The 13,897-nt window shown below is 39.9% G+C and overlaps 1 protein-coding gene across 1 annotated transcript in view; it reads left to right on the forward strand.

The window, feature by feature from the left end:
• Positions 1–13,476, forward strand: part of cacna1c (calcium channel, voltage-dependent, L type, alpha 1C subunit) — a 1,035,639-nt gene extending 1,022,163 nt beyond the window's left edge. Inside the window, exons 48-49 of the mRNA XM_080190924.1 lie at positions 230–550; positions 7,314–13,476. Coding sequence (XP_080047050.1) covers positions 230–550; positions 7,314–7,607 — 615 coding nt within the window. The 3' untranslated portion in view covers positions 7,608–13,476. The remainder of the gene's footprint in view (positions 1–229; positions 551–7,313) is intronic.
• Positions 13,477–13,897: the final 421 nt, after the last annotated feature.

Below are 13,897 nucleotides of genomic sequence, written 5' to 3' on the forward strand. Positions count from 1 at the left end.
TATTGGTCTGATCTCTAATTGGTATCATCATTCTTCAAAATTGCAAGTGATGATGCACTGTAATTTGTGTCCAGTATATTCAATGGTTGTAAAACCGTTGTTAAAAACGGTTGCTACAAATAGTACTGTCAGAAGTTAATTGTGTGACAACTTGTTGAATAACTTTTTTAAATTAATTATCGTAATGTGCCTGTATTTGTCTCTCAAAGTGTCCCTTTTCACCACACAGGCACTGGCTGTTGCAGGACTAAATCCATTGCTGAGGAGAAGCTATTCTCCAACACAATTTTCCAGACTATGTGCCACACCTCCAGCAACTCCATGTAGTAAAAGGAGGTTGCAGCAGCATATTCCAACATTTTTTCTGGATGGCATTGAATCCTATGAGAAACTAAACAGCAGCCTTCCATCAGTAAACCGCAGCTCCTGGAACTCTGACAACTCAAATGGAAATATCAAAAAGGCCAGGCCAGTCTCTCTGACCGTGCCCTATCCCTTCAAGGAAAAAGGAACTGAGTTTCATGGCAGTGCTGGTAGTTTAGTAGGGGCGGTAAGTGAACAATTAACGTGGAATATTTCTCTTTATTATTGTGTTGACAGCAGAGGTGTTAGAGAGTCTACCATTCAACTTATTATTTCTTTTGCATATGTATAAGTGATTTAATTTATACTTGATGCATGATATCTCTGGCCTCCCCTCAGCATTTTTCTAGGATCCTCTGGTCCTTCCACTATCAATGAAAATTCCTGTTGAAGCCAGGAGTCCCGTTGATGTGAACAGCCAGAGAATTCTGGCCAATGTCTATTTGGGAATAATACTTTTTCTTTCACACTTGTTGAAAGCATCAAGCATTTACAGTTCATTTGTAGCATGAATTAAATGCTAAAATACCCTTAACATTGACATGTGCCATCCATGTTGAGCAAGACTGCCCTGCTGAAAGTATAATCTATCAGTAATCTAAGAGTTGTAAGCCATGGAGATCCTGAACCAATTTGTAGAGATGCTGAGCTAAAAGTTGTTTTTCCCTGGTATGGGAGATTGTGATTTATGAACTGCCAATGTCAGTTCCTTTGGAGGTGAACAGCATGGAAATTTGGGGCCCCCACCTCTTTACATGATTGTCACTGAAGGCTGAATGTGTGCTTCACACTGCAGCCTCTTTGCATTGCTGAGTCCTCTGTACTGAGCACAGAGCTGAACAGCTTTTTGTCAATAGTTTGTGGTGCAGCCAGACTTCTGCTCTTAAAAGGTAGCCAGTTGCTCTTTGAGAGAAGCAGCTCTGGAAAATATTGTTACGATATAAAACACAGAAAATGGAACACAAGGGCAGAGGATTCCAGGGTGAAGAATGCAGCATTAGAGGAATTAATGGTGGAAGTGGTCAGGAGTATATGTGCCATGGTTCTGCATAGGACAAGAGGCCCACAAGGACCACCCTAAAAAGGGAGTAGGAAGTCAGGAAGGTCATTTGTCAGTGACTGCCACCAAGGACCAGACAGTAGTGCCAAAAGAAGTCTATTTTTTCTGTTATGGACATGAAGGGGGTTAATTTAAACAGCCCTGGTTTCTCCTCTCATTAACTATCCGTAAACAGAAAGCTGTTTTTGATTTTTAATTTCCTCCTTTTAAAAGTGATGGCATGTTTTCCACAACACTTAAATTTGCAATGTTGCAATCTTCTATGAATAACTCGAACAGCAAACTCAAAATTAGATAAAATAAAGGGGTTGGTTTATTTCAGATACATTCAACACACAAAAAAGGGTTTCACAACATCCACCCCTTTTCGCATTCATACAGTAAAAAAGGGAACTGAGAATGAAAGGGATTAAGGAGCCAGATAACAATAAAATACAAGTTATGGCTTTATGTGATTCCAGAATCAAAAGTTTAATGGAGGTTTTTTTCCCAAGGGTGGGTTGGTTGACTGTCACCAAATTATCCATTGTTCCAGAAGTGAGACGTGCACGAGGAGGGAAGACACACGGAGTTGAATTAATCTTAAAGCACCGTTTCCAATTTTCTAATAGTTAAGTGTAAATGAGGGCCAGGCATTTTTTGCTACCTGTTCAATAGCAAGATGGTAGACAGCACAGGTTGCTGCCCGGAATTACTGTTCTCTTTGGCGGTCAGGCAGAAAATTGCCTGGGTTCAGGAGGTCAACGGGTGCTATTCGGATTGGCGGATGGTGACTAGTGGAGGGCCCCAGGGGTCGGTGCTGGGGCCTCAGCTTTTTACCATTTATATAGATGATCTGGAGGAGGGAACCGAGTGTAGGGTGTCGAAATTTGCTGATGACACCAAGATTGGGGGAACGGCAAATTGTGCGGAGGGTGTGGAGAGTCTGCAGAAGGATCTAGATAGGCTGGGCGAATGGGCCAGGAAATGGCAAATGGAATTTAATGTTGGCAAGTGTGAGGTGGTCCACTTTGGTAGGAAGAATGGTAGGAAGGACTATTACTTACGGGGCGAAAAACTGCAGCAGGCGACGGTGCAGAGGGACCTCGGGGTCCTTGTGCATGAGTCGCAAAAACCCAGCTTGCAGGTGCAGCAGGTGGTCAGGAAGGCGAATGGGATGCTGGCCTTCATAGCGAGGGGGATTGAATATAAAAGTAGGGAGGTCTTGCTGCAGCTGTATAGGGCATTGGTGAGGCCGCAGCTGGAGTACTGTGTGCAGTTTTGGGCGCCGCACCTGCAAAGATATTTTGGCCTTGGAGGGAGTGCAGAGGAGGTTTACTAGGCTGATACCGGAGTTGAGGGGGTTGAGCTATGAGGAGAGGCTGAATAAACTGGGCTTGTACTCGTTAGAGTTTAGAAGAATGAGGGGAGATCTCATTGAGACGTATAAGATGATGAATGGGATGGATAGGATAGAGGTGGAGAGACTCTTCCCGCTCAAAAAAGACAGTAGGACTAGGGGGCACAGCCTCAAGATAAAAGGGGGGTGGTTTAGAACGGAGTTGAGGAGGAACTTCTTCACTCAAAGGGTGGTGAATCTCTGGAATTCTCTGCCCGTCGAAGTGGTGGAGGCTGCCTCGCTAAATATTTTTAAGACACAGGTTGATGGGTTTTTGATAAGAGAGGGGATTAAGGGTTATGGGGAGAGGGCGGGAAAGTGGAACTGAGCAGCGACAGATCAGCCATGATCTTATTGAATGGCGGGGCAGGCTCGGAGGGCTAGATGGCCTACTCCTGCTCCTATTTCTTATGTTCTTATGTTCAATATTATGAGTTCCAGCAGTTTGAGGGAGGTCAAGTGACATATCTCCCACTACTTCTCCTGGATGTTGGATAAAAGATGTAGGCCGGAATTCTCTCAACAAAATTCTAGGTGTCGAATTTGGGTGAAAACTGGAGTAATTCACTTTTTTGTCAGTGGAAGTTGGCCTTCCCCCTTTCCCTTCCAATCCCGACAACAGAGTGGCAGTGGGACAACACATCCTCACTAATTGCCACTAGACCCTGCCTGATTGGCACTGCCCCATGCCTGATGGGCTGTGCCAAGGTGCTGCCTTGGCATTGACACTTTGCCTCTTGGGTAATGCCAGTGCATCCTCCAGCATCCAATTCTCTGGGGGCCCTCCACCCCCCACTTTCACTCCAGGAGGGTTAGGCCACTAGTTCCCCAAAAGTGGGAAGCTACTGTAATCCCCACTGGACAGAAATGCTCCTGGCTGGTGTGGGGTGGGGGGGAGCAGGGAGAATTCCTTTTATTCTTGGAGAAACAGGTCAAGATTTTTCACACTCAGTTGCACTGTGAGTGTTTGGCAGCAGAAGCAGAAAATATTGCGAGGAAGCTTTAACCACACTTCCCATCAACAGAAATGCAGGGTACAATCGTCACCTCCCCTGTTAGTGGCATTTCCCACCTTTCAACATCAGGAACCTCACTGTAATACATTAACATATCATTATCAGGCTTATACGCCAGAATCATAACCCCATGTCAAATAATGCATCTTCAGCAACATGGTCTCAGAATGGCATACTGTACAACTGGTTTCAAGAGGCATGACCTGGTGGGCAAAATTCCAAAGCGAGCTCAAAGTGAGTGCACTCAAGTTAGCACAGCATTCACTATGCAATTCTGTGTCTTCAGTGGTGAGGCAGAGCAGTGGGTGCGTGGGGGAAGTACAGTGGGTGAGCAGATGGCAGAGGTTTAACTTGGGTGCAGAATGTTTCCTGGGATTGGCAGCCATCACTTACAAGTGAACTCTACAGTATGCTTGCTTTACAGAAAAGTACTTTAAATATGGTGCCCAGACCATTTAAGCACTGAGTTGATAGCAGGGTGGGTAAGTCAGAGGCCACCCACCAGCGATACGCATAGAGAAAAATATTGGCAAGCACAGATTCTAAGTGCTGCAAATATGGTGGTAAAAACTACCATTGCCATTGGCAGGCTCAATGCCACATCTCCCACCCACCATCGGACTTTACCGATATCAGAAACAATTCCATCCACAGGGGGCAATTTTACTATTTTTTTTCTAAGTGCTGGGCAGACTTAAAACTGAGAGACTTCCAGACCCATTTTTTGAGCATATTTTTAGGACCCCCCCCATATGCACTCTGCCTCCAAAAATACTGCACAACTTGATGGTAAAATTACCCCCACAACGTCTGTGGAGCAAAATTCTTTAGAATTGTAAAGAAATTTTGTGCAGCTAAAGGAAAGCGCAAGGGGCATGAGCTCATTATTTCAAGATAGCAAGCAGGATTTTCTGGCCTTCCCATGGGATATTTTTCAGCGGTGGAGGCAGCCTACCATTGGCCGGTGGCAGAAACTTCTAGTCCCACCGATGTCTACGGTGTTTTGCATGCTTTGCACTTTCCATTGCTGGGGAAGACTGGAAGATCCCACCAGCGGGAAGGGCCAGGAAATTTTGCCACGAGTTCGTAATATTTACAAAATAGCAATGTATTTATTTTCCGTCCCATCTCAACCAAGACTGTTCTCATACAGTCTTCAAGGTTAATGAATATTTCTTCACATAACAACTCCTACTCACCACACCAACAACCTCTCATGCTACTAAATGCATTGTTTGGGAGGCTGGTCTTCCCCTACCATCCACTACAGAAAAATGACCTCCCTCATGCCTCCTCGAGAGTCTTCATACCAACATCTGCAAAACTAGGGCACCCTTACCAAGTTCCAACTATCTCCCCCTCCTGCTCCATCAGTGATACAGCAATTGTTTTATGAAATAGTAACTACAGTACTGGCTGCCATGATAAGTTTAAATCCATTCTCTTTCTATTCCACTCCTATTTCCTGCCCATATCACAGGAAAGCAATGTTCGACCTGCAGATTGGGTGCACTGGCTGACATGTCAAACAGCCTGCTGTCACTGTAAAGAAACAGAAGTGTCTAGCTCTAAATTGGCAGAGGGCATCATACAGAGTTCGCTCTCTCCAGACCCTCTAACCCCCTTGCCACTTTGCCGATTGCAGCCTTTGTGCAGACCGGTTACCAGTCCACACATAGCCCTCCTTGTGAGATCATAACAATATTTGATCTCATGGCAACAGCTCCAAAAACGCTCCAGAGAACTTGCAGACATTTATCAAGAGCAGCAGTTCTTCAAAGTTACTCTACTTGCACCAGTTGCCTAAACCTTTAAATAATGCTGCTGAAGGGTGTAAATTGGAGTTCAGTACCTGCTGCTTGTGGAGCGATTTGCAAATTTGTTGTCCGGACTCGTATGGTCTAAAGTAGGCATTCTGGCGTCAAATCAGTCATTAGGGGTATGTGACATGACAAATGCACTCCTGAGGCTTTCAACACAAGCTGAGGACACTTGTGAGAGCACTCTACTTAAAAATGGCAAGCCATAGGGCATAGTGCCTGAAGCAGCTAGTGTTACTGCAAAAGCACACTAGGCTTCCATAATGCTAGAATTTCATGCTGGTAAATTCAAGCCATTTTTGTATTATAGATTGCTTTGCCAACTTTATCACAGTTCTTGCTTTTCAAGGCTACAACAGAGTATTTTTTAACAACAGGCCTACATTGGTAAAAGCAAATCAGTGCAATGCTGGAATCTTAAACAAAAACAGAAAATACTGGAAAATCTCAACAGGTCTCACGACATCTGTGAAATGAGAATAACTGTTTGTCAGAATCCTACATTGGTGATATGATTAATGACACATGGTCCAGGATAGTTTAACATGATGTAATATTGAAGAGTTACTTTTAACAAATTCACTGAGCTAAAACCTGTGCTTTAGCAGATTAAAAGTAGATCATACATAATATTCCCAGACAGTGGGCAGAAGTTAATCCAACCCATAGGAACAGGATGGAAGATGGGTTAAGGAATGGGTGCATGGAATCAAAAGGTGGAGAGTCCACCATCTTCCTGACTCCATGTGATTTAGTCAGAGGCAGGAAATCCAGGTTTATCTTAGAATTCAAATTTAACCATCTACTATGGTGTGATTCAAACCTGGAACCCCAGAGCATTCCCCTCGGCTTGTGATTTACCAGTTCAGCGACTTATACCACTAGGCCATAGAAGGAACCAGGAAAGACCGAGAACAGCCTTCTCATCCCGAGGCCAATTGTGATCCTTAAGTGGCCAATTAATGGCCTCATGTAAAGGGGCGCCATATAAAAAGTCTATGGACTTGGTTTTGAGGGGGGGGTCCTCCTTATTGGGCATCCTGTGGTGACCACCCCTTGCTAAAGAACTCCCAACACCAGCGCACTGGGAGCTAACAGACTTGTCCCAATGAGCCTTCCTGAGTCTCCTCTATGGTTGCTGGTTCAGGCCAACTTCAAGAACCAGCAGTAGCCACTGTACCCAGGAACAGTGATTGGCTAGCAGCTTTTTGAGGTGGGATCTTCACCCAACAGGCTAATTGCCTGATCATCATTGAACTGAGTTGAGGTTTCTAAAAATGGCCTTGGCAGGGTTGCCTTCGGTTTTCATTGCCACCATTAAACTCAGCCCAATAAGTGCAGACATTTTCTGAGCCTTTGAATAAGTGCTCTGGAGGTGAGCAAAATCGTAAATCTATTCACCATTTTTTTTCCCTTTTCATCTCTTAAACAATACTTTACATTCTTCTTGACACCTGCAAAGCTATTTTAGGAAATATTACACAACAAATAGTGGGGGAAGGCCATTCAATCATTCTATTATACAGTACCGCAGTGCACTGTTTTTGATTCTCTTTTTGTTAAAGAGAATCCACAACATAGATTACATAGTTCAATACATCAGAAGATATTCTTATTTACTATGGCCAATTTGATAGCCTTTTGCAGTAATATCCATGTTTTTATCTGCCTAAAAGGTTCTGATCTCAGAGGGGCTTGGTCGATATGCACAAGACCCAAAATTTGTTGCGGCAACAGCCCAGGAAATTGCTGATGCCTGTGATATGACAATCGAGGAGATGGAAAATGCAGCAGACAACCTGCTCAATGGAAACACTAAGGCTAGCCCAAATGGAAATCTGTTACCCTTTGTAAACTGCAGAGACTACCAGCAACCTGATACTGTGCAAGATTGCACAGAAGAGGAGCAGGACTGTGAAAAAAGCAAAGAGGAATTTGCAGATGAGATGATTTATGTAAGCACCCTGTAATGACAGATGATAATTTTTATTATTTGCTTAAATGAGTTTGTTTCAGAAGTGCCTCACTGTTCTTGTGACATGAAGTAACCAGAACAGCTGCTTTCTTCATTTGCTGTTGTGAATTGGAAGTTGAGTTGAGCAATTGTAGCTCTGAATGCTTTTTTAAAAAAATTAAAATTATTATAAAAATCATGACTTCAGGTAGCAAAGTGGCATGACCTTTGAACCTGCAGCAGAGATATTATCCAATATCTCAAATATGCTAAGACATTGTCAAGGTTCAAGAGTATAGGAGGGACCTTGGACAAGCTGGGTATCTAACAGAAGTTGTCTGTTTAGCTGAATGGCTGTTCAAACAGCAACTAGATTAGCTTTGGTTTTTAAAAGAAAGAAATGAAAATGAGGACACACAATATATGTATGCACACAAAATATATCATATGAAGGATTTGTCCCTCCTATTATAGAATACCTCAGAAAGTAAAATTCCTTGAATCTTACACTCTGAAGAAGTTAAGAGATGGATGCTCTGTGGAAAAGGAAAGAGGAAATATGATCAATTCACAGATGCATTTGGCCATCCCTGCTTCAGCTTTTAATGATGGAGAATGTGTCAGTAAGATGGTCTTTGTAAGAGTGCTTATAGCTAATCTATGAGCTTTTTGGTGTACTGTTCATCCCAATTATTTCTACTGGGATTGCATTCTGAAAGCAGGGCCATTTCTTATTTGGATGTGCTTGTTCGTATTATAGCAATTTTTGACCAGCCACGTTCTATGTTTCTTTTATTTCATTATTGTCTGATCCTTGTTTTTTATGGTACCAAGATATTTTATATTTCAGAGAGAAGTTCTTAATTAAGTGGAATCACTCAGTGTTCTTGCTGCATACATCCCATAATAAAAAATATTTACAGTTTAGAGAATAATATTTTATTTAAATTGGTAACTTAACGGATTATAGAATCAAGATTCTGAGTTTAACATGCACCATTTATCCATTGTCTGCTCAGAGCCCACATGACATTTTGAAATAATTTTACATTTATTTGAATGATTGTATAGTGGATTTTTGGCAGATTTGGGTCTACAATGGGTTAGACAGTGGAAATTTTATTAAAGTAACAAAAGTTGTTAACTGGTCTTGCACCAAAATCCCATCCTCTTGTGTTCCACAAGATATGCAAAAACAATGCAATAAAGCGTGACTGTAATCAAAATAAAGGAATTAACTTTAAATCGAAGATTATGTACAAGTATGTATGTGTATAGACTGAGTAAATATAGATATACATTTATATTTCTGAATGTATGAAATATATATCTATACCTATTCAGTGTGATGGATTCTTGTATTTGCTTTTGTTTGAGAACCTGTAATACTTGAATTCAGTTCAGTTTTAGTATTTGAAAAAAGACAAAAAAAAGCAAATATTGTGCCAAGCAGTTCCTTTCTAATTAATTTGTTGAATACACTGGTGTATGTTTGATGCATGGAAATCATTAAACTAATCAAATATGCTAACTTTTAAATGCTTTCCAAGTGTGAACGAAGTAAACATTTTTAATCAACATTAAAAATATACATAATTGTAGTTATGATGATGCAACATCTTTACACATTTAACGTATACTGATTTTGCATATCTTGTGTTCACTGTTATTGCAGGAGTATTTTTTGCTTTTGGTTTCTACCTTGACTTGCAATCTCTTAGCACATGAAAGTTTTCTGCAAGGAGTTGCAATGAATATTTACACGTTCAACTTATCTTTATTTTTCTCTGAACCTTTCAAGTTGCAATTTCCTGTTCTTGTGCCTATATTTAAAATGGAATCTCAGCTTTTTCTTTAAATTGTAAATTTCAACAAATTGCTAAGTTCTCTACCATGAAGCTATGTTTTCTGAAGAAATCAAGTTTGTAGAGTACAACTGAAACAAAACAAAATGATTACCATCAGCTGAATACTTACAATACTTTCTGGGAAATTAATGACACATTAGTACATTAGTTAGCTTATTTTATACAGGTTTATATTTACTTCTCCCATAAAGGATCATTCACTGATAAAGAAAAGATATTTTTATTATTTCTCTGAAACTCCACGATAAATTTTACATAAAGCATCTGTAGATCAATAGTCAGCCATAGTGGTGTCACTCCATTCAAAATACACTGCAGGGAAATTAAGCAATAGCATCTCTTGGTGGTGAAAACAAAAACTGCAGTCCTCAATAAGTGTTCCATACAGCACAAAAATTGAGAATGATGTCACAGGTAAAATGATTGACAGTGAACTTCTTGAAGATTGTACAGTTTTTAAAAAAAAACTACTTCACAGTTTGACTTCCAAAATAATATTATCTGGACCATGTTTACCCACATATTATTAGGTCAAATTCTTGAATAAGAAATGAGAGGTGTAGAAAAGTTGACATCATAAATTTGGAACATGCATTTATTCTGACAGAGGCAACATTAAGTGTGCTTTTCAGACCTAAATTGTACATTTAATTATTAATTTAAAGTACTGTTTTCGGTGACTCATATCTGAGCTTTCTCTTGGTAAAGCTGTATAGTATATACTTTACACTCAAAAGCATTATAATCAAGTGTGTAAAAATGGATTTACGTATGCAACAATTTTTCCATAAAGTATAAGTCATATAATCACTCTCTTCTCTATTTATGAGGATGACCCTGTGCAACAATCATCCTCACTTGACCTAATTAATGTTTGTTTTACAGTACGTGAGAAAATAAATTATGTCCATCATACATAATCTGAATAAACACTAAGTCAGAAGGACAGTCAGTAAACAATTAGAGATAATAGTGGCCTGCAGAAATTATAGACTTGTTAGAAAATATTTCCCTAAAGCTCAAAAGATGTACCACTTGAATAAACAAAGCATGAAAACTATGTAACTAAGATTAAGATAGTAACAGAAATATTCCAGGAGATTTAACGTCCATTATTTCATGTTTTTAAATGTCATTTAATACATTATGATGAAAAACCGTTTCAAAGTTTAATCACTTATTTTGAATGTACTGTGAAATATTTTTAAGAAGGAACCTTCGTGTATAAGTTTGAAAAAGGGAAATGCATAAGTAAATAGCTGCAGTAAGATCGAACTTCATCAAAGAAAGGAGAGTTATATTTGTATTTTGCAAGCTCTTTCAAATTTTAACTTTTCGCTGTCCCATTTGGATTCAGAGTTGAGTGCAATCCATACTATCAAAAGTTGTTAAGTGTCTATGAGGCTACTGCCTTGGTTAAAACTGGTTTCCACTTCAGTGAGTAAAGTATTTTTCTTTACTTGTAACATATTATCCATGTTTGTATATGAAGCAGTGTTTTCCTTAACATACATATTTGAGAATTTGACATTTCATGCAGTACCCCAGCCTGCCATCTGCAGTTTGTTGCTAGGGATGTAAAGACTACAAGGGGCTGTTAATATTTATCGGAAGAAAAAATATTTGAAGTGCTGAGCATAATTTTCATCATTTTGGCATCAAATATGAGCAATGCTCTTGGCTGCTTTTTGGGTGTGATTGATGTCTTTCCAATGTAGATTATATATTTGTGTTTTTTTTCAAACAGCTATGCCAATGTTAAATTTCCATGAAGGCATAGATCTTTCACAATTTCTATGTAATCTTTCAAAATGAACTTTGGAGAGAAATTCATTATTGGAAACAGCCAAGTTTCCCAAACCTACCAAAAGATTGTCCAGATTGCAACCCCAGAGTACAAAATAAAGGATTTCTACTAAGTTGCAGAAACAGATTCCTATATTTCTGCAACTTACTATTACTCACATTTTATTTTCCAGGAAGGTGATTCCTTCCACAGTCAGCGGATATCGATCCCTGCCAATTGCTTTCTGCTTGAGTTTTGCTATTAGTAGTATGGCTGTCCATTGGCTCTGTGCTAATCCTGATGGGAGAAAAGAGATTTAGAGCCATCTGCATATACTATAATGGCAAAATTGGAAAAAATTAAAGGCAATTTTAGAACTTATTGTACATCACAATATCAGTACAACAGAAACTTAACAATTGAATGGCAGCTTCAAATTCACAGTATTCATTGGTTTATATATAATTTACATCAAATAATTTATTTTGTAGAATTTGTTTCCAGCTTGCTTAGCATTATATTCTAAGTATAATTGTCTGTTAATAACAGTGTGACTTTGGTATACATATAAAAAGTCTGATGGAGATGGAGGACCTGAAGGAGTGTGCATGATATCTGGTTTCATGCAAGAGATACCATCATGTGGCAAATTTTGATTACATGGGATGGGGACGGAGACTACACACTGCCAATGAATAAAGAAATAATTTAGCCCATATTATCAACTGTGAAATAAGTATTTCATGTACATTAAATCTGCAAAAATGTGGAAATATAGTTTTATAAAATGCAGACTATAAACAAGACAAAGGATCTCACACTTTAAAGTTGAATTGTTTTAAATACCATTCAGTAATTAAAGTTCTCAACTTCACAACATTTTAAATGTTTGCGAGGCCAGTTATTTAATCAGCAGTTTTGATCATCTCCCTTTCTATCTTTTGTGTTATGCTTGCACCTAGTGCTAATGACAGTGTTGCAAAATTGTGAAGGGGAATTAAAAGCTTCAGCCATGACTTATTTACATTTTATTGTGTCCCATTTAATAGTTAGGCTGTGTCCAGCATCTGTTGTATGTCTTAACATTGTTTTCTCCCTGTGTTTTAATCCTCTGACTTTGTTTTCATATTGAAGCTAATTAAAGGAAAGATTTACATATTTAATTTTCATTCTTATTATAAACTGTAAATTAAAGAGGTGCTTCGAATGTAGCCCTGTTTATTCTGGATGTACAATATTTATAAGGGTTTTTGTAATGTGGTAAAGTTTTAATTTCTGTTGGAAAATTTTGCTTTGCAATATTAAATACTCAATGGGGTTGGAATTCCTATAATTTGAGCATATTAATGACATGCAAGCCGAAGGTCTTACTGAACTTTGGCAAACTTCTTAGAATTTCAGCATGGAACAGGGCCTTGTAGTTAGCTTTATATATTGTTGATCTGATTATGCACCCTAGGAACTGTGGCGTTGCCGCTATGTGTGCTCGGGAACAAAACAGACCTAATCTTCCATAATTTAATTAGGCTCCAGGGGCCTCTGTCATAAACGTAGGATGTTACCAGTCTATAAAAGGAGGTGCCTGGGCCTAGAGGACTAGGGGAAGGTATGGTTACAAGGGAGTAAAGGATTCTGTGGAGGAGTGCCTACATTTTTATTGATGACGTGTGAATGGTGGCTGCTTCTTCAATACTTATTTAAAATGGGCAGCATATAGTTGGAGCACTGCTGCAGGTGCATTATGTGCTAATCATCTAAAACAACAACTTGGCATACTTTCTTTAAAGTCTTCAGTTACCTAATAAAAACTAAGGAATAAAACATGGACAATGCAATGGAGTGCTGGCTTAGAAACTGTATGTAAATAAATGATTCATTTGCTGGTTTTGGGCTGCACAAAGCAGCTCAGGAGGGAAAAACGTGGCAATACAACAATGGCTTACGTTGCAAGGTTTCCCTGAGACAATGACACAGATCTTCCAGTCTCCAGCTCATCAGAGACCGGGACTATGATCCAAGATGAGAGACAGAACTCCACAGAACTTCTAATGGGCAATTCCTCTGTTCCACAGGATGTCTGCGAATGTTTCCGACTCGGATTTAGAGTCAGAGACTTTGGACATTCCGCTGTACTTAACTGGATAATTACCCAAGAAATTTTAAGCAGAAAAATCCTAGACTAACTCCTGGATAATGACAGAAACAATCCCTCACCAATCACTCACATTGCCCCCCCCCCCCCCCCCCCCCCCCAGGTTTCTATCCCCACACCCAACAAACCCCCCCCCCCGACAACCTAGCCAATATGACTTGACTGGCCCCACTCACCTACTCCCCCACCCACCTACCAACTCACCTACTTATCCATCTGCCACCCACCACCCTGCCCAGCTGCCACCCTACCAATTTACCCAAACCATTCACTCATTCATCCACTCACCCATTCACTAACATCCACACTCAACATTTAAATTTATGGTAGTTAGAGAGCATGTCCTGTCTTCCCCCAATGCTACAGTATCAGGATGGAGTTCTTACTGGGACTGTACATTTGCCATTTTTCAAGATGCCGGGCTCAGAAGATCCACCCAGAAATGTGCAAAACTGTCAGGGCTTGAAAAATTCACGTGAAGCTGAAATCTGATGGCGATT

This window comes from Carcharhinus amblyrhynchos, chromosome 6, assembly GCF_965287045.1.
Source record: "Carcharhinus amblyrhynchos chromosome 6, sCarAmb.v2.hapA, whole genome shotgun sequence".
NCBI classification, from domain to species: domain Eukaryota; kingdom Metazoa; phylum Chordata; class Chondrichthyes; order Carcharhiniformes; family Carcharhinidae; genus Carcharhinus; species Carcharhinus amblyrhynchos.